Genomic DNA, 26,842 nt, shown 5'->3' with positions numbered 1-26,842 from the left:
TTCACATCAACCAGATAGAGTACTGGTTATTCATGTAATAGCAGGCACGTGAAACAGCACTCACTATTATGTGTACACATACACCAACAACCCCTCAGTGAGAAAAGAAAAGTGATTCTCACCAATTAAAATTGAAGAGCTAACTGGCCACTCCTAATTTTATTCTGGACTGCGAGCTCTCCAAATTAAAACCGATTCACACTGAACCGCATCTAGTGTCATTCATTGTCACCAACATGTTTCGATGCTCTATTTTGTGCAACTTCTTCAGGGCCAACAGGGGTTATCCGCTCTTATTTCCACTTATTTGTTAAACACACCTGGAGGTTGCGTCGTTACTGCATACCTGCTAACCTTCCGCTGTGGACATACGTGTCAATAGATCACGTGTCCCTGAGAGAACCAACTACCGTCAGGTTTTCCCCGCCGATTCACCAGCAACTCGTTGAATCAGCCGCTTCCGTCAATATCACATGCCTTGAGTGTCAGTCCCCTCACCATATGTTGCTATTTACCTCATTGATGTCAAAAGCTTTGATAACGACGGTGATGGTGAGTATTCCATTGATATTGGATGTTTTGATGTTGATGTGTTCAATCATGAATTGGATCCATTTTAAGGAATTGTTTCTAACATCTGGATTCCCTGCTTCCAATTGTCCCATTGGCAACAATGCATTATTATTGGTAACTTTTTCAAAATATTAGTAATACCATTAGAAGTATTGGTAATTCCCTTTGATAATATGTTTGTCATTTGTATTGCACTGATCATCATCATGTCTATTATCCAGTTATGTGGGTGTGTACTTGGAGCTCTGATGCTAGCTTCGAGTAGACCTACTTTTACTTTAAGGTGAGCTATTATTAGGCTCTTCAATGCTGGCATATTGGCAGTTTGACAAAATCAACAATAGGGCACAGAAGTAAGAAAATGAATGGAGTGATCCGCCTGTGGGACTTTAAGAGCAGAGAGTTGTCAGTTGTGGTTCCTAGAATCTTAGATTGCATATAGCATTAGCCAATATACCCCGGCAACTATATCTACATAGCGATGAAACCCAGAGTTGTAAAGCAGAAGGCCAGGAAACCATGATAGAAAAACTAAAGTGGCAGTAGCACAAACAACACATAATTCCATCACTGCTAAATGATAAAACATATCTCGCTCCCCACATCCCCAAAACTAAAATTAGTGGTGTATATGGAATTGGTAGATTGATACAGATTTCCATAAGAGATATAGTGCAGCGTGAAACCGTCCAAGGAGCAGCACACGCGGAAAACACAAATATACAGTACCATGTCACAAAACCCCATACACATTCAACATGTGGACCTGGAGCTAACATCAATAAGAGGTTAAAGTCAAGTGATCTTGACTCTGCGTTAATCCTCGTTACTGTAATGTGTAACTTGAGCAATATTGAGTCTACCATGTATCCAGCAGGTAGACCCAAATGTCACCAGAGGTGAAAACTAGACTTGGGACTCCAAGTTTAACAGCATTATGAGTGCATATCTATTAAAGATAGAGTACTATAATAGGCATAGTTGCTATTCTTTGCTTAGAGAGCATAACAGTTTTTTTTACATGTTCCAGGAAGCAGCAGGTGACATTGAAAAAGAAGCATTTCACATTAAAGAGCTTGCAAAGCAACACAGAATATAGGGCCAGATGTAGGTCGGTCGGTAACGGCCGAAAATCGGTATTTTCGGCCGTTACCGACCGGTATTTCAGAAATGGTATGTAGGGCCCTTAATTTTACAGAATCGGTAAATTTACCGATCGGTAAATTTACCGATTCTGTAAAATACCGAATCTGTATTTTTACAGATTCGGTAAATTTGAGATGTAGGTGGGACTCTTCTGAGTCCCACAAGCCTTACAAAACCGGTATTTTACCATCAAATCCAATTTGATGGTAAAATACCTACATCTCCCCCCTTCATATTTACCACTTCTTAAATACCGAATCGGTAAAATTCGGTATTTAAGAAGTGGTAAATAAGAATTACCTACATCCGGCCCCTAGTCATTTCAAGGACCTATGTAACAATAAATATCTACTTGTCCTAATTTGAATACCATGCACTTGTCTTCTGGGCAGTTAGGCCTACATAAGGGGTGACTTATTAATATTTATAAGGAAGGCTTACACCTCTTGAAAGGATTTATTTTGACAGGTTGAATGGCAGTTTAAAAGCTGCTTCAGTCAGGGTACAATGGTAGGCTTGAAGTCATGTTTTACAATGTGACTTTAGAGTCACATAGAGTTTGGCGCTTTGGGTTCGACCAAGGTTCACGAGGGGTTGCGATTCTCATATAGCGGGGGCTCCCCTTCACTCGTGGCCAAGTCGTGACAGACTCCCAGGGCAGGTTTGTGACGGTGTCCAGGAAGCTAGAAGAGAACATCCTTAACCTGGTGTCTATATATATTCGACCAACACGCTCACCTCCACCTTGCAGCACCTCATAGGCACAATCTCTTCTCTACCCTTGGGGCAGACAGTGATTGAGGGCGACTTTAATGCCATTATGCAACCAGCACTCGAAGCAACGGGTATACTCTCCCAGCTAGGCTAGCCCACGCTAAGAAACTGATAGACTGGGTAGCCACATTTGGCTTGTGCGATGTCTGGAGGATCTGGAATCCCCGCGACACCCAATACACTCATACCTCCGCGGTCCACAATATGCATTCCTGCATTGACCTGATCCTCCTCCCTGCCTCTGAGTGCCATAGGGTATCCACTGTAACCATCCTTCCCCGGGGAATTTCAGACCACTCTGCCTTATCCATCCACGTGAGGCCTCAGACACAACCCGGGCAGTGTGGAGACTAAACGTGTGATTCCTGCAAGACGACAAAGTTAAGAAGGCAATAGTGGTAGAATTGCATCTGGGATGCAGGTAAAGCCACTATCCGCAACATGGCCAGGGGGCGGGTCCATGCAAAACGCAAGGCACAAAGCGACCGCCTGACCCTCCTTGAGGCAGAAGCCATGCGGTTGGAGGCAACCCAGACTGGGACCCAGGACGCTCTCCGAGACAGGCAGCTCACGCTCATTCGGGAGGAGATCAAGCAGATCTCCCTGGAGTCAGCCAAGATGCTGTGGCCCTAGTCCGTTGTTTGTGTATATGGGTGTTGAGACAAAAACGGAAGCCTGCTACAGACTGATTTCCTACTCCTTCACTAACAGGATAGTCCCTGAAACCCAAGACCCCTCGGGCAACATCCAACGCACCTCACCTGCAATCGCACAGGCATTCGCTGACTACCATGTCCAGCTGTACTCCACCCTCTCACCAGAGACTGTCCTCCCAGAAGTGCTTGGCCAAGCGGGTGTCCGGCTCCATTGCCTCGAAAGGGAAAAAAGGGAGGCCTTGGACCTCCCCATTACCCTGCAGGAGATTCATGGCGCAAACTCCCTGCTGAAAGCCAGGAAAACACCGGGCCCAATGGTTTCCCCCAAGAATACTATGCAACGTACCAAGACCTTTTGGTTCCCTATCTCGTGCGCCTCTACCAGCATGTTGACTGATGTGGCGACTATTGTTGTCTTTCCCAAGACCCAACCGCTCTCCCTCACCTAATTTCTCTTAGAAACATGGAGATAAAAATATACACCACAATTCTGGCTCAAAGACTCCGTCCCTTTCTTCATAAGATGGTCCACTCGGACCAATGCGGATTTATGCCAGCGTGGAGCACCAGACACTGTTTATGATGCCTCCATCTTGACCTGGCCAGACGCCAACTCCTCACACTCTACCTGGCACTCCTCCTTGTCGACTTTGAAAAATCCTTTGACGCGGTGGACTGGCAATATCTGGAGGATGTCCTGCAGCTGATGGGTCTTGGGCAGCTGTTCCGGTGTTTTGTACAAGTCCTCTATTCCAACCCCAGAGCCAGGGTGCTGACCAACGGAACCCTCTCCAGGGAGTTCCCAATACAAAGAGGCACACAACAGGGTTGTCCCCTTTCACCCCTTTTATTCACGCTGGCAATGGAGCCCTTAGCCTGCCTCATTCGCTCTGATCTCTGGATCCAGGGCTGGTCTTGGGGATCCCACCACATCGACAAAATCTTCCTATACGTGGACGATGTCCTGCTCTACCTGGAGGACCCGGCCACCTCCGGCCACCTCTGGCTCCAGATGCCTTGAGGTCCTACGGCCTTTGAATGCTTTTCGGGCCTCCGACTAAACCCGGCAAAATCAATGCTGGTGCCCATCCACCTCTCTAGGGAGTGCTTTAATTGACAATCCACCATCCCCATTAGGAGACAGTCATAGAAATACTGAAATGGGCAATGAACATCACCCCGCTGGTCAGTAAAGCCAAAGCCGATCTCAAGCGTTGGCAAACCTTGCCACTTAACCCACTCGGGAGGATAGCATTGTTCAAAATGAATATCCTCCCACACTTCTTGTACATCATTCAGAACACCACCTTTAACTTCCCACGCAGTTGGTTTAAGGAATTAGATGGGGTGATCACGAGGTTTCTATGGGGTGGGGGCGAGGCCCCAGATTGCTCTCGCCTGTTGCAGGATTCCACCCTTTGATGACGGTATTGGTATGACCGATCTTCACCTATACTATCTGGCCACCCGGCTCCTTGTGATCCACCATTGGTTTACTGGGGGATGTTCCGATCCGGCCTACATGACAGAGCTTAGGGATATGGATCTCCCCCAAGTGCAGGCGTACCTATAAGGATGCCCCATACCTGAAGCGATCCCACCGACCACCAGGGTTGTCTTGGGGCACACGAGATGGGACACCTGTCTGAGCTAGCACACGCCTCTCTAGCGGGGCACGTGGCTGGGTGAGGTGGCGGCACTCTCGGGGTTAAGCAATGGGACCTCATAGAGATCTCTCTGCTGGTTGACGTCTGGGTGGGCGGCCACATTAGGACATTCCAAGACTTACAGGGGAGGTACATTCTTCACGCTTCTCAGTTCTATAAATATCTACAACTTCGTCATGCCCTCAACATACATATTCTGACAGGCACAACCCTTCCCAAATTCAGCCCACTGGAAGCCCAAGTCATGATTGGGAGCCTGGGGTCTCCTGAATATATCGTACCCTTGTTAATAACGGATCGGCAACTCTTGATCCCCTTTGGAGCAGTTGGGAGGGGTGGGTGGGTTTCCTCTGGAGAACGATGACTGGCGCGGCACCCTCATGGCCCCTAAAACCGTCACTACCTCAGTTAAACTCCGCCTTATTCAACTAGACTACCAACACGCGACCTACATCAGGCCAGCATGCTTACATAGAGCAGGGCTGCGCCCCTCCCCAAACTGCAGACACTGCGGCCATGCACCTGCAGACTTTGACCACATAATTTGGACTTTACCTAGCCTTGCCCCTTATCGTTTGGGAATCGAGACAGAGCTCACACAGGTCATGGGCCGGGAAGTTCCCCATTAACCCATTTGTCTTGTCTTGTCTTGGGGGTAATGAAGGGACTGGACGGCTCACGAGCAGACAAAACATTCCTTGGGACTTCAGTCGCGGTGGCCGATCGGAACATTGCGGCCTCCTGGGTGCAAGCCACACCCCCACCATGGCTAAATGGTGCTGTGGAGTGGACTGATGTGCCACACAGGAACAGCCCCTGTCCGAAGCCCGAGGGTGCCCTGCCAAGTATAACAGAGTGTGGGGTAAATGGCTGAACCTACTGGACTAAGTGTGCGGATCCTCCCTCTTAAGTTTGGGTGCAGTGGTAACATGTCAAGTTCAATTATTTTGTATGCTCCACAAAAAGTGTTTGCGGTAAATGCTTGTACTATCAATTCAGTGGCCGGTGCTCCTCTTGTGTTTGATCTTAAAGCCAATAAAGTTGATGATAAAAAAAAAAATTCTCTCAACTGGGCCGGGCCGCTCAGGCTCCTCGAAACTTGGGGAGGCGCGGAGCTGGCTCAGGTGCTGGCTCAGCCACTGAGCCAGGCTTCAAGTGATCACTCTGCTTCACAGCGCTAAGCACTAACTGCGGTCAACTGGTCCCAGAAGACTGGGACCTAGGTACAATTTGAGGCTGACTGTTACGGAGGGCGGATAGAAACCTTGTTCAACCTGGTCAGACTTCTTACATCTGGACTTTGGACTGTATTTATTATTTGGAGAACGGACAGTCATTCCGCCAGGGAGATGGAGTAAATTACAGAGGGACTGCCCAGCAAATTTATAAATGACTGCCAAGCAGGCGGTATTTTGTATAAATTACATTTTCGTGCCCTTGAAAGGTGCCTCGCCATCTAGAAGCTTTTTGCAGCCATGATTATTTCTACGTTCACACTTAATCACTTCTCTGGAACTTGGATTCCTCTAGCTGGCCAAAGGCTGCAAGCTGTAGCCGAGGAGGTCCTGGTAAATCCATTTTGTCACTGCAAAAAAGAACAGAGATGGGGATACCTGAATCTTCACTATAATGGCAGCGCACCTTCATTGGATCAGCTTGGCAGGTTGGTTCCGGTCCTCCAGAGGTCTTTAGAGCCAAAAAGTTCACAAGTCACAGGTTTCTCAATATGTTAGGAGTAGTACACTTTGACACAGCCTAGTGTTCCAGGGCCTCAGTAACAGCACTTTGGAGTCAAGACTCACTCTAGCAGAAGCACACAACAGGGTCCAGGGCAGGTCCAATTGGAACCGGTCATCTTGGCAGTTGCAGGAACGGCCTCTTGTAGTTTGTTGTGCCCTTGTACCCTGAACAGGAGGTCATCCTTATGGCCATTGGATTCCACTTCTTTGTTCTAGGTACTGTAGTTCTATTCCTCTTCTGATCTTCCCTGGTCTCAAACAGCAGGTTCAGTCCTCTTTCCCTCTTCCTCAAGTCCAGTACTATGCTGAGGAGGATACTGTAGATGTCATTATTAATGCCTGACACAGCCTGTGGGTGTGTATGGCTCCTGGCCCCGAACCAATCAGGTAGGAGCTCCTAGGGGTAACTCTACCCACTTTTACAGAATTTCCTCTGTGCCCCACAGCAAACAATCCTATAGTGCCCCTCTCTGCCTAAATATAAACTAATTAAACTCTTCTCCCCTTTCACAGAACCTGTGTGCCCACCCCAGAGGTGTTGCCAGGAAAATTAGCGATCGCTCCTCTGTGGTAATTTCCAACTAGCTCTGGGAGCAGCTCCCTATCCACTGTTGATGGGGCCTGGCTGATTGGGGGGACAAATAAGGAGCCTATATATGTGTCATCTGACATTTGCCTATGACAGAGGAGTTCCCTTTCAAAATTAATTGAGTTCCTGGGCACTACCCAAATGGTCATCCTGTAAGAGGAATAGAAACACCGCCCCATACCCAAGCGTTTCTCTTTGCTCCAGGAGCAGTTTTTAACACCTCATTCAGGGTTAAGTACCCAGATGGCAACAGCTAGATCTTAGTGCTAATTAGCTTCCTAAGACTTCAGGCAGGGCAAAGGTATCTTTCTAAAAGTGCCTTTCCCTTAATATGTATTAAAAATCTGACTTCACTAGTGATTTTAATAAATCTAACAGAGTCAAAGAATGACATTTTGTAGCTGTTTACTATTTGGAGATGGCTTTATCAAATGTAATATTACATCTTAGGGTTTCCTATGGAACAACCAACCTTACCACCGTGAGAATAGCTTTTGGGACCTAGTCATTTCAAGGACCTATGTAACAATAAATATCTACTTGTCCTAATTTGAATACCATGCACTTGTCTTCTGGGCAGTTAGGCCTACATAAGGGGTGACGTATTAATATTTATAAGGAAGGCTTACACCTCTTGAAAGGATTTATTTTGACAGGTTGAATTGCAGTTTAAGAGCTGCTTCAGTCAGGGTACAATGGTAGGCTAGAAGTCATGTTTTACAATGTGACTTTAGAGTCACATAGAGTTTGGCGCTTTGGGTTCGACCAAGGTTCACGAGGGGTTGCGATTCTCATATAGCGGGGGCTCCCCTTCACTCGTGGCCAAGTCGTGACAGATTCCCAGGGCAGGTTTGTGACGGTGTCCAGGAAGCTGGAAGAGAACATCCTTAACCTGGTGTCTATATATATTCCACCAACACGCTCACCTCCACCTTGCAGCACCTCATAGGCACAATCTCTTCTCTACCATTGGGGCAGACAGTGATTGAGGGCGACTTTAATGCCATTATGCAGCCAGCACTCGAAGCAACGGGTATACTCTCCCAGCTAGGCTAGCCCACGCTAAGAAACTGATAGACTGGGTAGCCACATTTGGCTTGTGCGATGTCTGGAGGATCTGGAATCCCCGCGACACCCAATACACTCATACCTCCGCGGTCCACAATATGCATTCCTGCATTGACCTGATCCTCCTCCCTGCCTCTGAGTGCCATAGGGTATCCACTGTAACCATCATTCCCCGGGGAATTTCAGACCACTCTGCCTTATCCATCCACGTGAGGCCTCAGACACAACCCGGGCAGTGTGGAGACTAAACGTGTGATTCCTGCAAGACGACAAAGTTAAGAAGGCAATAGCCGTAGAATTGCATCTGGGAGGCAGGTAAAGCCACTATCCGCAACATGGCCAGGGGGCGGGTCCATGCAAAACGCAAGGCACAAAGCGACCGCCTGACCCTCCTTGAGGCAGAAGCCATGCGGTTGGAGGCAACCCAGACTGGGACCCAGGACGCGCGCCGAGACAGGCAGCTCACGCTCATTCGGGATGAGATCAAGCAGATCTCCTTGGAGTCGTCCAAGATGCTGTGGCACACGTCCGTTGTTTGTGTATATGGGTGGGGAGACAAAAACTGAAGCCTGCTACAGACTGATTTCCTACTCCTTCACTAACAGGATAGTCCCTGAAATCCAAGACCCCTCGGACAACATCCAACGCACCTCACCTGCAATCGCACAGGCATTCGCTGACTACCATGTCCAGCTGTACTCCACCCTCTCACCAGAGACTGTCCTCCCAGAAGTGCTTGGCCAAGCGGGTGTCCGGCTCCCTTGCCTCGAAAGGGAAAAAAGGGAGGCCTTGGACCTCCCCATTACCCTGCAGGAGATTCATGGCGCGATCTCCCGGCTGAAAGCCAGGAAAACACCCGCCCCAACGGTTTCCCCCAAGAATACTATGCAACGTACCAAGACCTTTTGGTTCCCTATCTCGTGCGCCTCTACCAGCATGTTGACTGATGTGGCGACTATTGTTGTCATTCCCAAGACCCCACCGCTCTCCCTCACCTAATTTCTCTTAGCAACATGGAGATAAAAATATACACCACAATTCTGGCTCAAAGACTCCGTCCCTTTCTTCATAAGGTGGTCCACTCGGACCAATGCGGATTTATGCCAGCGTGGAGCACCAGACACTGTTTATGATGCCTCCATCTGGCCCTGGCCAGACGCCAACTCCTCACACTCTACCTTGCACTCCTCCTTGTCGACTTTGAAAAAGCCTTCGACGCGGTGGACTGGCAATATCTGGAGGATTTCCTGCAGCTGATGGGTCTTGGGCAGCTGTTCCGGCGTTTTGTACAAGTCCTCTATTCCAACCCCAGAGCCAGGGTGCTGACCAACGGAACCCTCTCCAGGGAGTTCCCAATACAAAGAGGCACACAACAGGGTTGTCCCCTTTCACCCCTTTTATTCACGCTGGCAATGGAGCCCTTAGCCTGCCTCATTCGCTCTGATCTCTGGATCCAGGGCTGGTCTTGGGGATCCCACCACATCGACAAAATCTTCCTATACGTGGACGATGTCCTGCTCTACCTGGAGGACCCGGCCACCTCCGGCCAACTCTGGCTCCAGATGCCTTGAGGTCCTACGGCCTTTGAATGCTTTTCGGGCCTCCGACTAAACCCGGCAAAATCCATGCTTGTGCCCATCCACCTCTCTAGGGAGTGCTTTAATTGACAATCCACCATCCCCATTAGGAGACAGTCATAGAAATACTGAAATGGGCATGGAACATCACCCCGCTGGTCAGTAAAGCCAAAGCCGATCTCAAGCGTTGGCAAACCTTGCCACTTAACCCACTCGGGAGGATAGCGTTGTTCAAAATGAATATCCTCCCACACTTCTTGTACATCATTCAGAACACCACCTTTAACTTCCCACGCAGTTGGTTTAAGGAATTAGATGGGGTGATCACGAGGTTTCTATGGGGTGGGGGCGAGGCCCCAGATTGCTCTCGCCTGTTGCAGGATTCCACCCTTTGATGACGGTATTGGTATGACCGATCGTCACCTATACTATCTGGCCACCCGGCTCCTTGTGATCCACGATTGGTTTACTGGGGGATGTTCCGATCCGGCCTACATGACAGAGCTTAGGGATATGGATCTCCCCCAAGTGCAGGCGTACCTATAAGGATGCCCCATACCTAAAGCGATCCCACCGACCTCCAGGGTTGTCTTGGGGCACACGAGATGGGACACCTGTCTGAGCTAGCACACGCCTCTCTAGCGGGGCACGTGGCTGGGTGAGGTGGCGGCACTCTCGGGGTTCAAGCAATGGGACCTCATAGAGATCTCTCTGCTGGTTGACGTCTGGGTTGGCGGCCACATTAGGACATTCCAAGACTTACAGGGGAGGTACATTCTTCACGCTTCTCAGTTCTATAAATATCTACAACTTCGTCATGCCCTCAACATACATATTTTGACAGGCACATCCCTTCCCAAATTCAGCCCACTGGAAGCCCACGTCATGATGGGGAGCCTGGGGTCTCCTGAATATATCGTACCCTTGTTAATAATGGATCAGCAACTCTTGATCCACTTTGGAGCAGTTGGGAGGGGTGGGTGGGTTTCCTCTGGAGAACGATGACTGGCGCGGCACCCTCATGGCCCCTAAAACCGTCACTACCTCAGTTAAACTCCGCCTTATTCAACTAGACTACCAACACGCGACCTACATCACCCCAGCATGCTTACATAGAGCAGGGCTGCGCCCCTCCCCAAACTGCAGACACTGCGGCCATGCACCTGCAGACTTTGACCACATAATTTGGACTTTACCTAGCCTTGCCCCTTATTGTTTGGGAATCGAGACAGAGCTCACACAGGTCATGGGCTGGGAAGTTCCCCATTAACCCATTCATCTTGTCTTGTCTTGGGGTTAATGAAGGGACTGGACAGCTCACGAGCAGACAAAACATTCCTTGGGACTTCAGTCGCGGTGGCCGATCGGAACATTGCGGCCTCCTGGGTGCAAGCCACACCCCGCACCACGGCTAAATGGTGCTGTGTAGTGGACTGATGTGCCACACAGGAACAGCCCCTGTTTGAAGCCCGAGGGTGCCCTGCCAAGTATAACAGAGTGTGGGGTAAATGGCTGAACCTACTGGACTAAGTGTGCAGATCCTCCCTCTTAAGTTTGGGTGCAGTGGTAACATGTCAAGTTCAATTATTTTGTATGCTCCACAAAAAGTGTTTGCGGTAAATGCTTGTACTATCAATCCAGTGGCCTGTGCTCCTTTTTTTGTTTGATCTTAAAGCCAATAAAGTTGATGATAAAAAAAAAAATTCTCTCAACTGGGCCGGGCCGCTCAGGCTCCTCGAAACTTGGGGAGGCGCGGAGCTGGCTCAGGTGCTGGCTCAGCCACTGAGCCAGGCTTCAAGTGATCACTCTGCTTCACAGCGCTAAGCACTAACTGCGGTCAACTGGTCCCAGAAGACTGGGACCTAGGTACAATTTGAAGCTGACTGTTACGGAGGGCGGATAGAAACCTTGTTCAACCTGGTCAGAATTCTTACATCTGGACTTTGGACTGTATTTATTATTTGGAGAACGGACAGTCATTCGGCCAGGGAGATGGAGTAAATTACAGAGGGACTGCCCAGCAAATTTATAAATGACTGCCAAGCAGGCGGTATTTTGTATAAATTACATTTTCATGCCCTTGAAAGGTGCCTCGCCATGTAGAAGCTTTTTGCAGCCATGATTATTTCTACGTTCACACGTAATCACATCTCTGGAACTTTGATTCCTCTAGCTAGCCAAAGGCTGCAAGCTGTAGCCGAGGAGGTCCTGGTAAATCCATTTTGTCACTGCAAAAAAGAACAGAGATGGGGATACTTGAATCTTCACTATAATGGCAGCGCACCTTCATTGGATCAGCTTGGCAGGTTGGTTCCGGTCCTCCAGAGGTCTTTAGAGCCAAAAAGTTCACAAGTCACAGGTTTCTCAATATGTTAGGAGTAGTACACTTTGACACAGCCTAGTGTTCTAGGGCCTCAGTAACAGCACTTTGGTGTCAAGACTCACTCTAGCAGAAGCACACAACAGGGTCCAGGGCAGGTCCAATTGGAACCGGTCATCTTGGCAGTTGCAGGAACGGCCTCTTGTAGTTTGTTGTGCCCTTGTACCCTGAACAGGAAGTCATCCTTATGGCCATTGGATTCCACTTCTTTGTTCTAGGTACTGTAGTTCTATTCCTCTTCTGATCTTCCCTGGTCTCAAACAGCAGGTTCAGTCCTCTTTCCCTCTTCCTCAAGTCCAGTACTATGCTGAGGAGGATACTGTAGATGTCATTATTTATGCCTGACACTAGCCTGTGGGTGTGTATGGCTCCTGGCCCCGAACCAATCAGGTAGGAGCTCCTAGGGGTAACTCTACCCACTTTTACAGAATTTCCTCTGTGCCCCACAGCAAACAATCCTATAGTGCCCCTCTCTGCCTAAATATAAACTAATTAAACTCTTCTCCCCTTTCACAGAACCTGTGTGCCCACCCCAGAGGTGTTGCCAGGAAAATTAGCGATCGCTCCTCTGTGGTAATTTCCAACTAGTTCTGGGAGCAGCTCCCTATCCACTGTTGATGGGGCCTGGCTGATTGGGGGGACAAATAAGGAGCCTACATGTGTGTCATCTGACATTTGCCTATGACAGAGGAGTTCCCTTTCAAGTTAATTGAGTTCCTGGGCACTACCCAAATGGTCATCCTGTAAGAGGAATAGAAACACCGCCCCATACCCAAGCGTTCCTCTTTGCTCCAGGAGCAGTTTTTAACACCTCATTCAGGGTTAAGTACCCAGATGGCAACAGCTAGATCTTAGTGCTAATTAGCTTCCTAATACATCAGGCAGGGCAAAGGTATCTTTCTAAAAGTGCCTTTCCCTTAATATGTATTAAAAATCTGACTTCACTAGTGATTTTAATAAATATAACAGAGTCAAAGAATGAAATGTTGTAGCTGTTTACTATTTGGAGATGGCTTTATCAAATGTAATATTACATCTTAGGTTTTCCTATGGAACAACCAACCTTACCACCGTGAGAATAGCTTTTGGAACCTAGTCATTTCAAGGACCTATGTAACAATAAATATCTACTTGTCCTAATTTGAATACCATGCACTTGCCTTCTGGGCAGTTAGGCCTACATAAGGGGTGACTTATTAATATTTATAAGGAAGGCTTACACCTCTTGAAAGGATTTATTTTGACAGGTTGAATTGCAGTTAAAAAGCTGCTTCAGTCAGGGTACAATGGTAGGCTTGAAGTCATGTTTTACAATGTGACTTTAGTGGATAGTACAATAGGTACAGCACTCCACTACTGATATTTAACTTACAGGCCCTAGGTACACATTTACCATGAACCAGGGCATTATAGGTAGGTTAACTATGCCAACTAGGGGTATACCCATTTCATCAAGTTGACAGGCAGCGCAAAAGCACTTTACCACTGGTTAGCGAGTGTAAAATGCACAGAGTTTTACTACCAGCAAAAACAGAAAAATCCGGGTGTACACACTGCAAAAGATGATCATTTCCTTCAGGTAACAATAATAAAGTAAGGTCAATAATACATAAAAATATAATAACAAGAATAAGAATATTTAGTGCATTGTGTTAAACTTTAGGTATGCAACAACAGATGTTTCTTTAATTTGGTAATCATTTGTTCCAAAAATAAAATGTTTTTAATTTATATGCACACTGTACTCACAGTGCAGTCTCTGGTTTAGACGGTCAAGCGAATGAAGAAGTTTCTGTTCTTCAAGTGACAGCGCACTTATACCCAGTCGTTGGGCTTTACTATTTTGTTTACTTGGTTTCATACTTTCCATGACAGCTAGGATTTCTCCCTCTGCCGCTGGTGTACCCATCATGTTTTCAGCCATTACAAACTGGGCTGCACGCTCTGAAATTAAATTATTTCCACAATCACATATCAATTGAAAACACATTTTTAAAAACTCAGTGTCTCATCTTTTACTTGTATCACCAAGTGGTAATAGAAAAAGTAATAATGTTAAGTGTGACATTCCTCTACCAGATACAGCATAGCTACTGAAGAAAATGTACTTTTATACTGATTATATATTTACAGAAACAATTTCAGGTCTCAGTACAAGTTCCACAACCAAAAATAATCCCTTGTAGGAAGGACTCTGTAAAACCCCAATTTTATATATCCATTCCCTGCTCAGTCAACGGTCATAAAAGTTCTTGATAACATGTCATCTTTTTGAATGCACAGACGGCATGGCTAGCAACATTAAAAGTTAGAAAGGGCTAATGCTGTATAATAACCCAATCAACCCTTGTAGGTTTGGGCAATGAGATAATAGAGTGAAAGATACCTGCAAGGGATTTTGTTTGAATGAAAAACGTCTGATAAATTATATGACTTAAACTGAGGTTTCACTCCAACAGGAGATGGTAGGGAGGTTGTGTGGCAATGCCCTTTTTCTTCTCGCTCTTCTTTTGGTGGAACTAATAAGCATGGGTTACAGGCCTCAGACAACAGTAGAGTTCAAACATTCAGAGTTCCAAATAGTGAAAGGCCTGGATCATCGCCTCTAGCAGATAAAAATGCTAACATTATTATACAATAGAGTGAAAGATACCTGCAAGGGATTTTGTTTGAATGAAAAACTTCTGATAAATTATATGACTTAAACTGAGGTTTCACTCCAACAGGAGATGACTTCGTAGTGTCAATAGACAACAAAACAAAAAATGTAAACAAAAAGGAAGAACAACACGGGAAGCCTTGGGTATTTAGAATATGTCCGTCTTATTTAAATATTCAATGTATTATAGAGGGTACAATATATAAATGGATATTTACAGCAACATAATTATGCAATCACAATTCACAATTGATGCAACCTAGAAGAACCTAAAGATAATAAATAAAAACATATTAATTATACATGCCCATCTGACGTCAAAGAAATTCAAGAAGGTGGTGTTTCCATAGTGTCAAAATGTGAGAACACTGCAAATCAACACGAAACACGCGGGGAAGTTATACAACCCGGATGTGCTAAAATTACAGGCAAATGATATCCGTTAAAAGATCGCACTGAATTTAAGCGTTGTCGGAGCAAAGCAAGTCGCGGGCAGGTGTTTCCAGAACTGTCCACAGTGTCCCGTGTGATCCTTCTCTTTTCTTTCATCAAGTCTACAACTATCCCCTGAAGTGACATGATTGTGATATTGGCAGGCGCGCAACACCCACTGGGCTCACTGGGCTTCAGCCCCCCCATCGTATTCTCCAGCACCGGGCTAACTTGACGCGCACTGAAAGGATAAAAGAAGGCTGCGGATCGGAGCCGAGAATGTGATTTTTAGGATGCTTTCTGAGGCCTAGCAGCCCGAGCCAGCCAGCCTCTGAACAGTTTGTTAACCTCTTGTTTTCCTTTACTGGCCCCGAGGTGATATCATTGCCTGAAGACAGGGATTTCACCTAAGCACTTGATGTGTACAGCATGGGGTGGGGGTGGGAGTGGGAAGATGCACACAGCAGGGGGGAAGGGCTGGCCAGTGCAGGTGACGCTTTTCCTTTGTATAGGAATTCCTGCTGGCGTCAAACCCCAGGGTTTGCTGTCTGTGCACTTGCATGGATGTGTATTCCATACAAGTGCACAGACAGCAAACCCTGGGCTATGACGCCAGCAGGAATTAATTTACAAAGTAAAAGCATCACCTGCACTGGCATCCCTTTCACCCTGCTGTCTGTGCACTTGTATGGAATTCACATCCAAGGCCCTGATCACCAGTTAAATGGTGAACAGGGCCATGGATCTTTCTCTTTTTGCATCCATGGGCACCAACGACACAGAAGCAGAGGAGGCCCTGGCAAGTAGAAAGCAGGAAACATTTGACACACACCTATCTACACTGTGAGATCTTCGGGAGGGGCTGGATGCCAGGACGCAGTGCTGCTGATCAGCCCAACTCAACTGAATAGTATCAGAAGAGCAGGCAGCCGTTTTTTATGTAAGTTTCAGTAACTTTAATGAATTCTTCAGCACAGCATTACCTACTGCCTGCATATCTAGGTTACTCTAAGGGAATGTTGTTTTTGACTTACATACATGGAAACGTCAGAGGAGAGCCCCCTCCGAATATGCACATGTAGTGTAAGTTTGTAGTGTTCATTTTTTGGGGTGCTATGTGGGTAACTTTAGGGTTCAGGGTGGGTGTGGGTTTTAGGGTGCCAGCGAGTAATTTTAGGGTTCAGGGTGGGTTACGGATTGGGGTGCCAGGGGGTAATTTTAGGGTTCTGAGTGGGTATGGATTTTAGGGTGCCAGGGGTAATTTTAGGGTTCAGGGTAGTAATGGGATTTGGTGTGCCAGGGGGTAATTTTAGGGTTCAGGACGGGTATGGGCTTTGGGGGCCAGAAGGGTAATTTAGGGGTTCAGGGTGGGTGTGGGTTTTGGGGTGCCAGGGGTAATTTTAGGCTTCAGGGTCGGTATGGGTTTTGGGGAGCCAGGGGTAATTTTAGGGTTCAGGGTGGGTATGGGTTTTGTGGTGCAAGGGGTACTATTAGGGTGGTTAAGGGTTTTGGGGTGCTATGGGGTTAATTTAGGGTTCAGGGTGGGTATGGGTTTTAGGATGTGAGATGGGAATTTTAGGGTTTCAGGGTGGGTGTGGGTTTTCGGGTGTCAGGGGGGCAATTTTAGGGTTCAGGGTGGGTATGGGTTTTGGGGTGCCGGGAGGTAATTTTAAGGTTTAGGGTGGTAATGGGTTTTGGGGTGCCATGGGGTTCATTTTAGGATTCAGTGCGGGCATGGGGTTTAGGGTGCGAGGGGGAGCATTTTAGGTTTCAGGGTGGGTATGGGTTTTGGGGTGTCAGGGGGGCAATTTTAGGGTTCAGGGTGGGTATGGGTTGCGGGGTGCCGGGGGGTAATTTTAGGGTTTAGGGTGGTAATGGATTTGAGGGGGCAAGGGTGTAATTTTAGGGATCAGTACGGGTATGGGTTTTGGGGTGCCAGAGGTAATTTTAGGGATCAGTACGGGTATGGGTTTTGGGGTGTCAGGGGGGCAATTTTAGGGTTCAGGGTGGGTATGGGTTGCGGGGTGCCGGGGGGTAATTTTAGGGTTTAGGGTGGTAATGGGTTTTGGGTGCAAGGGGGTAATTTTAGGGTTCAGCTTAGGTATGTGTTGTGGTGTGCCAGGGGTAATTTTAGGGTTCAGGGTGGGTATGGGTTTTGGGGTGCCAGGGGGGAATTTAATGTTCAGTATGGGTATGGGTTTTGGGGTGCCAGGGGTAATTTTAAGGTTCAGGGTGGGTATGGGTTTTGGGGACAAGGGTGTAATTTTAGGGATCAGCGCAGGTATGAGTTTTGGGGCTCCAGGGGGGTGATTTTAGGGTACAGGGTGGGCATGGGTTTTGGGGTGCAAGGGGGGTAATTTTGTGGTTCAGGGTGGTAATGGATTTGAGGGGGCAAGGGTGTAATTTTAGGGATCAGTACGGGTATGGGTTTTGGGGTGCCAGAGGTAATTTTAGGGTTCAGGGTGGGTAAGGTTTTGGGGGCAAGGGTGTAATTTTAGGGATCAGCGCGGGTATGGGGGTTGGGGTTCTAGGGGGATGATTTCAGTGTGGTAATGGGTTTTGGGGTGCGAGGCGGTAGTTTTAGGGTTCGGTAGTTATGGGTTTTGGGGTGCCAGGGGTGTAATTTGGAGGTCCGGGTGGTAATGGATTTTTGGGGGCAAGGGGTAATATGCGGGTTTAGCGTGAGTATGGAGTTTGGGGTGCCAGGGGTAATTTTAGCGTTCAGGGTGGGGATGGGTTTTGGGGTACCTGGGGTAATTTTAGGGTTCAGGGCGGGTATGGGTTTTGGTGTGCCAGGGGGTAACTTTGGGGTTCAGGGTGGGTATGGGTTTTGGGGTACCAGGGGTAATTTTAGGGTTCAGGGTGGGTATGCAATGATAAACATTTCACGAGCACATTGTCCTCCTATAGAAGCAATTGTTGCCGAACTGGCGAAAAAGGGTCGTCGCCTTGAAATGGCATTGTGAAAATTGGTTATATTGTGTTCCTAAAGTGCTTTGTAGTAAAATATATTAAATTGGCCTTTTAATTCAGTACATTCCGTTCCTTTTTCATAAGACAATAGGACATAAATGCATCAAATTAACAAAAATGTGTGCTCTAATTGTCCAGTTTCAAATGCAGAATTCATCACGTTTTCTCCGCTTGACCTGAGCATTAATCGATCCCGATTATCTGCCATTTTAGCCCCGCCCCATTGATTAACATTAGCCACGCCCCTTCATTTGCCATGTTAGCCCCCCCGAAATTAAGACCTAGTTGCGCCCCTGGATATTGGGCTTACCTGTTCTTGGTCGGAAGACGCTCCCTCACAGCACCTCCCACTTCTGCCATGATCAATGCAGTCAGACAACGCAGTACATGCCCTACATCCTACGAGCATGACAGACTGGCACGAGCGTGGGCGGCGAAGTGGTGGACGTGGGTGACGCAAACCGCAAACTGCGAGTAGCTAGCCGTGAGGGTGAAAAAAGGGTTTTAAACTGTGCAACCCGCAAGATAGAGGATGCAGGAGACGCGAGAGCCGCGAGCCGCGAGGGCTCAAAAAGTGCCTCTAATCAGTTTAAGGGATCTCTTGAAGGAATCTCTTGAAGCAGAGGATGCGGGAGAAGCCATGAGGGCTCCGATGGAGAATTGATGGCTCCTCATTTCCCTTTTAGCTCTTATACGAAACACTAAGCTGATACAAAGCCCCGGGCACAAAGTGGAGACAAATTGATTGGAGACTACCCAGCTAACGGACCTGTTAGTAAGTTCTAGCTGGGTCTCAACCAGCATTTCTACACCTGGGAACTATTGAGCTAGGACTGGGATAATAAGTCCTACAGAGATATTGTTGCCATGTTAGTGCGGCAGAGAAGCAGTGGTAGTGAAATGGTGGTGGGGAGAGTGTAGGATCACAGAACAGAGGTAAGTGGAATTAAGTTATAGAGTGTATGTAAAGATTTTGTAGGAGGAAGTAAACATTAGGTATAGACCTCAATACGTGTCGTGGAGCTGGGGTCAAGAGTACCCAAACTATAGCAGGAAAATATCAGGAAAATTTGAGGTAAAAGAACATTTCAGTGTTGCTCCACACTTGAAGAAATGAAATCAGAGTCGCAGGGCCGTAATAGGAAGAAAAGAAAAGCAATGGCCTTAGGTTAAGCAAAATCCCAGAAAGCCCCAAAAAACTCTAAAAAATCAGGAATTAAAAGTCCTGGGATGGAGGATTTGACTGATATGCCAAAAGGAATGAGTGAGGAGAATGGAGGCAAGGCAGCACCTACAGGAAGAAAAAAACTAGCAAAGAGAAACATCCATTCACTGAACTCAACCCCACAGACAGCGACAGCGAAGACAGTTGGCGCAAAAGGAGTATCGGCAGTATCAAAGTCGATCAAGGACTTTTTGGGGAAAAACTTCAAAGGGAAGGAGACGTCCGAAAAGGAGTTGAGTGTTGTGGAGATTCCCCGAATCATACAAACTTTAATACCTCCAAATCATTATGGAATCATGTTTATCCTCCTACGCAAGGTTATTTCAGTCATTGTTTGAACAAGACACTGAAGTAGAGGTGGAGGAGGAAGAGGAAGCCTCTTCAAGTAAATCCCTGTGTATGGAAGACTCTAACTATATGAAAGACTGTTCCAAAGAGAAAGAAAGACTAAATTCCTATGTTATTGGAACTGATTTAACATGCCCATCACTGCAAAGCCTGGAGGTTACAGGAATCTCCAGTGCATCTATGTTAGAGGTTATGTTGATGCTTCAGAAAACCTTGCAGGGTATATTAGAGGTCTCTGTCTTAAACAACGAAATCTTAAAAACACAAAGTGTGCAGGTTAAGAATATGATTGGGGAGCAGAGACAAATTAAAGGTTTAATGCCCTCCTTAGTTAGGCCAGTAGGCGACCATCAGGAAACAAAAGTTGGAGGGGAGGAAGAAGATGTAAGGAATATCAAATCACAGAAGGATGAACCAACGGTATATATATCACGATGCCCAATGATCATAAAAAGACGTGGGGAAAGGAAGAATAACAAACAATATATCCAGTGCCAAGTAAGGGGAGAAAATGCCCACATGAAGGCCAACTTTTAAGGCGACAGGTTAATGGGAAAGGAGTAACGCCAGAACAAAGGTCAACTGGTAGAAAGGTGACCCCTGAATCTAAAAAGATATGTTTTGCAGAAAAAGAAGTAACCACCAGTTGTCCAGAACAACAACATAGGGGAATAAAAGGTAAAAGAGCCCTAAAGAGCTCTATATATACCTTGAGGAAATCCTCAGGGGAAGAAAAAGTGAGAGTCGTGGCAAGAGGGTTGGATAAGCCTCTAGGTGCAGGACCTAGTACCTCAATCTTGGTGGGGGCCTTAGGATGAGAAATATGAAAGAAGAACATAGGCGAAGAAGGGAAGATATAAAAGATGGACACCCACCAGGAATACAGTTTGAACGATACTTGGACCTGTGGCTCTTCTTGGAGCCTACATGGCAGGGAAAAGGTGGAAAAAGAGCTAGGAAACTAAACCCCCTAAATCGCTCTCAGCTCCCCTCTTCATTCTCAAAATGTGCAAGCTTACGATATGTTAGCACGGAAGACCTTAAAGAAGTAGGGTTTGTCACAAACAACAAAGGGGGAGAAGTAACTACGGCTCTCCTTCACTCAGCACTAGTAAAAGAAGCACTGGAAAATGCAGAACCTGAGATGTTAAAGGAAGGCATTAGAATAAAAAAAGGGAGGAAATGCCAACTGATAAACAGGGTAAACCTATTCTCAGGAACCATGCTGGGTTGGGAGTACGGCAAATAAGAATGATGAACTCCGGTTGGGGTAAGAAGGAAGAACTCGAAATTACAATAGCCCTTAAGGAACTAGGGCACTTTGATGAAGACGTGTTTGGTCGGGAATAGATACAGAGAGTTAGCATACATGGAATATGAAGAAGATGGGTACCTGAGTGAAATTGACAAAGAGCTTGGGTAGTCACACAGCCTCTCTATATTATCTTGGAATATCTATAGTTATAAAAGAATAGTGCTCCAGGAAAGTTTTAAAAACATTCTTAAGAATAATGACATTGTGTGTCTACAGGAGACTTGGCTGTGCAATGAAACCCCAGTTACAGAAGGGTTTCTCCACCATTTGAAACCAGCTAGGTAAAACTCCTTTGGTAGACAGTCAGGTGGTCAACTGATGTTAGTTTCCACAAAGATTGCCAGGAAAATAGAATCCCTTGAATTTAAATGTAAGTGGGCGCTAGGTAGCAGAGTACTGACACTGACTAATGACCCACGCTCTGAAGGTTTATGTATTGTTAATGTATATATCCAGAAGGGAAAGGGAAATGATTATAAGGTGGACCTGGAAAGTTTAAAAAAGGATATGGAGGTCATATGTGATACCTACCCGAAAGATGTGTTCCTGATGTTGGGCGATTTTAACCACAGATTAAATCCCCTAAAAACAGACTCATGGTGCAGAGAATTGTTAAGAGCCTATAATATAGAGACCGCTAAGTTCCCCAGCAGTGACATTTCAACCCAAGACGTGGCGCTTGGACAACTGTTGTGCTCTATGGGCCTGGTATGTGTAAATGGTAAAATGGAAGCTGATCAGCCGGCTAGGCGCACTTTTACAATAGGTCAGCAAATGTGTCCGATAGATTAGGTGTTTACACATGCATAGAGCTTTGAACTAATCAAGCACATAGTAAGGGTGGAAGGTAGTGATCATTACCCATTGTTGATGAAACTATACTGAAAAAGGGTTTCTCAGAGACAAACAGCCAGTCAAGCCCAGGTAGAATACCCTAAGCGACTCACAACCCGCATTACGGAAGAACATATTAAAAAGCTAAGTGCAGTCCTGTCGACACTCACATTAGAAAAATTACCATCTGAGGTGGATGTATGACGGTACCACGCGTTCTTTTACAACGCGTACCGTTACAAAGCTACTTTTACCACGCAAGTCGTTACCACGACTTGCGTGGAGGGGCGCTGGATAGTAAATTTTTTAATTTACTATTCCAACTCCAGTCCCCGTGGACTCTAGGGAAGGAGTTGGATAGTAAATTAAACAATTTACTATCCTGGAGCGCCCCCCAGCGCAAGTCGTGGTAACGACTTGTGTGGTAAAAGTAGCGTGGTAACGGTACCGCGTTGTAAAAAATGCGTGGTAACCGTTGTATACCTCTGAGGTTGATAACATCTGGTATGATCATATAATAAGGCAATTGGTAGAATGCCTTAGGATAAAAATAAAATGTGGTAAACCTGAGACAACAAGTAAGGAAAAATCTCACATTAATAATAGTCCATGGTTTGATGAGGATTGCCGTAAAGCAAAAGCTATCATTAGGCAGAAGGAAATAAGCCTTAGAGGTAGACACAACGACGAACTGTTATTTAACCTTCAGAAACTAAGGTCAAAATATAAAGCAATCATTAGGAACAAAAAAAGAATTTATAAGGACAGCTGTTGGGCGAACTTACTAGAGGTAATTGAAGAAAAAAATTTGAAAGGCTTCTGGAAACTAGTACAGGAAAGCACCGGTAAAGTTTTAGGGTCCCTGCAGTGCTCGGTGCCAGAGAATAAATGGGTGGACTATCCAGGGGAAATCTTTGGGAAGTGGCCAAGGACAGATAAAATAACACAATTGCATGGCCAGGCGAAAGGAAAGAAGTAAAAGATCATTTTTCCCCAAGCCACATTAGAAATATAATATCTAGGCTAAACTTAACTCGTTCAGCCAGCCCAGATAACTTGCTGGCAGTTATTATAAAAAAGCCATCTTCAGCCAGACACTGGCGCCATTCCAGCACAAAGCTCGAAAAAATTTTTTCAAAGCGCAACAGGGCACTGTCATGTTCTAAAAAAACTTGGTTTATTTAGAATTATTTTCAAAGGGAGAATTTAAAACGGTGGTTTATTTTACTCCTACAAAGGATTTTTGGTTTTTTTAAGGCAAAGATTGCATATTTACAATACGGATATAAAACCAACCATGCAGGTTTTAAAGGGATTTGCACTGGAATGACGATTTGGCCAGCTTGAATTGGCCGTGGATCGGGGCTACCTGGGTCCAACCGAGCCTTCCCCGAATTACAGAATTGTGGGACCTTGGTTAAATCGCTTTATCGCCATAGGGTTTCAACAAATACACCATCTTGACAAACATAACCTAAAATGCACAGGCGCTCCTGTCCATGCTGAAACTCCTAATATACTGACCACGATAAAGTCTCGTTGCCCTTGCTGTGGCTGGCGTCCCAACCGCGCTCAGGTATCAGCCCCCATTAGTAACATCGCCGGCGCAGAGTATTCCTGCATGCTGTTAAACACCAGATCGGCGTGCAGTCATGCGCAAGATATCTTTGAGCTTCTCGATACAGAGAAGCCACTCTGTTTAATGCTGACTGAGACGTGGTGGGGAGATGCTTCTAACCCTGACGTGGCGATGGCAATCCCGCCTGATTATAACATCTTTAGGAAGGATAGAGCCAAGGGAAGGGGCGGAGGGGTCGCACTTGTGGTGAGGAAGGGCACGAAGTGTACCATCTTGTCGGCGGAGAACATCCGCGGCTCTGAATCGCTCGCTTTCTCGATCACTCTCACGCCGCACCAATCAGTGAAGGGATTATTAGTGTATCGGCCTCCCGGCCCGCCTGGAACGTTCTTTGAAGATCTCGACTCGGTTTTGCTGGGACTGGCCCTGAGAGCAGAACACTGCATAGTAGCGGGGGACTTCAACTTTCGGATGGACGATCCGTCTGACCCGGCTGCTATCAAGCTTTCTGAGGCTATGACCCCACTGGGCCTTGTCCCCTATCTGCAGGGGCCGACTCATGTTAAGGGGCACACTCTTGACCAGGTCTTTTCTACATCCGCTCTGGTGGTGAAAGAGATCCTCCCGGTTCTGTGGTCTGATCACCGGCTTGCCAAATTCGCGATCCGCGGCATTGCCAGGTCGTCCTTCTCAGCACCACAGCAACGGGGACGAGCGTTTAGAGCGTTCAATAGAGTGACCCCGGAGATGTTGGCTCTGGCTGCTGTGGATCATCCTTTTCTTCTCTCCGGTGAGCTGGAGAGTGATTTGGAGTCCCTGCAAGCATGGCTTTCAGATAGGCTTAACGACCTTGCCCCGGTGTTGCCCCCCCGCTTAACATCGAAGCGGGTTTCGGCCCCCTGGTTCACCACTGCACTGTGGGCTAAGCGGCAGCAGTGTAAGGTAGCCGAAAGGGCCTGGCGGGCACACTATGACAGCGTGGACAGGTTGACCTACAAGGCGGTGGTTAAGGCTTACCATCGGGACATTCGCCTTGGGAAAAAAGCCTATCTTGCAGGGAGGATTGAAGCGGCCTCCAACTCCTGTAAGGAGATTTTTACCATAGTGAGAGAATTTATCTCTCCTCGTACCATTACATCGGAAGAGGGGCCCTCAGAATCCTGGGCGGCGGACCTTGCTTGTTTCTTCACAGGCAAGATAAAACTCATACAGGACTCTTTTCCATCCGGAGCTTCTGCTGAGGTTGACATGTTCCCTCCGGCCTCGCATGGTGCCACGTTGGCTGTGTTTCCATCTTTGTCAGCCCCTGCTTCCTTAGTGCTTATGGGCAATTTGAAATCGGGGTCGCCCTTGGACCCTTGCCCCGCTAAGCTCTTGGGTAAGATCGCAGAAGTGATCAATCCACTGGCGAACCCTCTTCTGAATCTCTCGTTGAGTCAGGGAGTGGTTCCGCCAGCTTGGAAGCAGGCAATGGTCATCCCGCTGCTTAAAAAACCGGGCCTCGACCCGAAGGTCCCAGCCAACTACAGGCCGATTTCCTTGCTGCCGGCTCTCGTAAAAATTTTGGAGAAGCACGTTCAGTCGGTGCTCTCCAACTTTCTGGAGACCCACGAGATCCTGCATGACACCCAGTCCGGCTTCCGTTCAAATCTTAGCACCGAGACCGCGCTCCTTGAGGTTTCTGAAACCATCAAAGGGGTGTTGGATACCGGGGGCAAAGTCATGTTGGTGTTGTTGGACTTGTCGGCGGCTTTTGACACCGTCCCCCATGCTGGCCTTCTCGCAAGACTCTATGAGATTGGCCTTCGTGGGACGGTGCTCAGCTGGTTTTCCTCCTTTCTAGCTGGCCGCCGGCAAACGATCTGGACATCCCCTGACACCGCCGTGATGCCGCCTTTGGGAGTTGGGGTCCCTCAGGGCTCTATATTGAGCCCGACCCTCTTTAACATCTTCATGACCCCCTTGGCGGCGGTGGCGGAGTCGTTTGGTGCCCGGATCGTATCTTACGCCGACGACACCCAGCTCCTCTTTTCTTGTAAGAGAGGGGCAGACTTTGACGGGGAGAGTATCCGGGATTGCCTTGAGGCTGTTTTTAAATGGTTCCAACTGAACAGCCTCAAGTGCAATTCCGATAAGTCCGAGGTACTCTTCTTTGGATGCGACACGGAGCCCGGCTGGCAGGCCTGGTGGCCCACCGATATGTTCCCGCCGTCTTGTTCCGCCTCTATGGTTAAAAACTTGGGGTTCAAGATGGACAAGGGGCTGTCGATGAAAGCCCAGATCCTTGGGGTGACTGGTACCTGTTTCGGTCTATTAAAGATGTTGCGGAGGTTCTTGCCTCTGTTGTCGGAGGAACATAGGAAGCTGACCGTGCAGGCTCTGATAGGCTCCAGGTTAGATTATGCCAACATTCTTTACCTGGGCCTACCAGAGTACCTGTTGCAACGGCTCCAGGTTGCGCAGATTGCGGCGGCCAGGGCCATTTTTGGTCTTAATAGACGTGCCAGCGCTTCGGGTCTATTGCGGACGCTGCACTGGTTACCCATCCGCAAACGGATCGCCTTTAAGGCTATGACTCTGGCCTATAAGGCTCTCCACGCGGTGGGAGCAAAGTACCTCCAAAAGAGACTTGCCTTTTACCATCCGGCGCGGTCTCTGAGGTCAGAATCTTTATTCTTGGCGGTCATCCCTCGTGTGAAGAGAGCGCGCCTGGGAGGCCGTTCCTTCGGCTTGTTGGCTCCGCAGATGTGGAATTCGCTTCCGCTCCCACTCCGGGGGGCCACTAGTCTTCTTGATTTTAGGAGAGGTCTTAAAACCTGGTTGTTCACCCAGTAGGCCTCTCAGTAGCCCCTTTTTACTGCGTCTGTTCTTTTATTTTCCCCTTTTACTGTGTTATGTTATGGTGAAGCAGCTCTCCTTACCTAAAGCGCCGGGACACTCTTTTTGAGTAACCGTTGCGCTATACAAAAGCATAAATAACATAGCATAACATAACATTATGCCAGCCGTTAGGCATTGTGTGATCCTGGGCACATAACGTTATATACCTTGAAGCCCAGTTACCTCATAATGGTTGCACGTACAAATAGACAGACCAGTGCACTAGGGGCTAATCAAATTCGGAAAACTGAAATGTGTAGGAAAGAACAGCTTGTCTGTGTTGTGGGAGTGTGCTCGTGCTAACACTTCTCTTAAGCATCACACTAGTTTAAATGATCAACCAGAGGAGGGAGGCTTCTCACAGAATTCTAACGCTTTTAACTCGTGTTATTCATTTTCATCTTATGCACATTAGCACGCCTACAGCA

General features: G+C 47.2%; 1 protein-coding gene across 2 annotated transcripts in view; it reads right to left on the bottom strand.

Annotated features, from left to right (window-relative positions):
* The window catches only part of CEP126 (centrosomal protein 126), a 430,075-nt gene that overhangs the window by 64,683 nt on the left and 338,550 nt on the right, over positions 1 to 26,842 (bottom strand). For both annotated transcript variants that reach the window (XM_078656998.1, XM_078656997.1), the window contains one exon: positions 13,919 to 14,113. In XM_078656998.1, coding sequence (XP_078513124.1) covers positions 13,919 to 14,113 — 195 coding nt within the window. The remainder of the gene's footprint in view (positions 1 to 13,918; positions 14,114 to 26,842) is intronic.

Source organism: Lissotriton helveticus, chromosome 8 (assembly GCF_964261635.1).
Source record: "Lissotriton helveticus chromosome 8, aLisHel1.1, whole genome shotgun sequence".
Lineage (NCBI taxonomy): Eukaryota > Metazoa > Chordata > Amphibia > Caudata > Salamandridae > Lissotriton > Lissotriton helveticus.
This window is presented reverse-complemented; position numbering and strand designations above follow the sequence as displayed.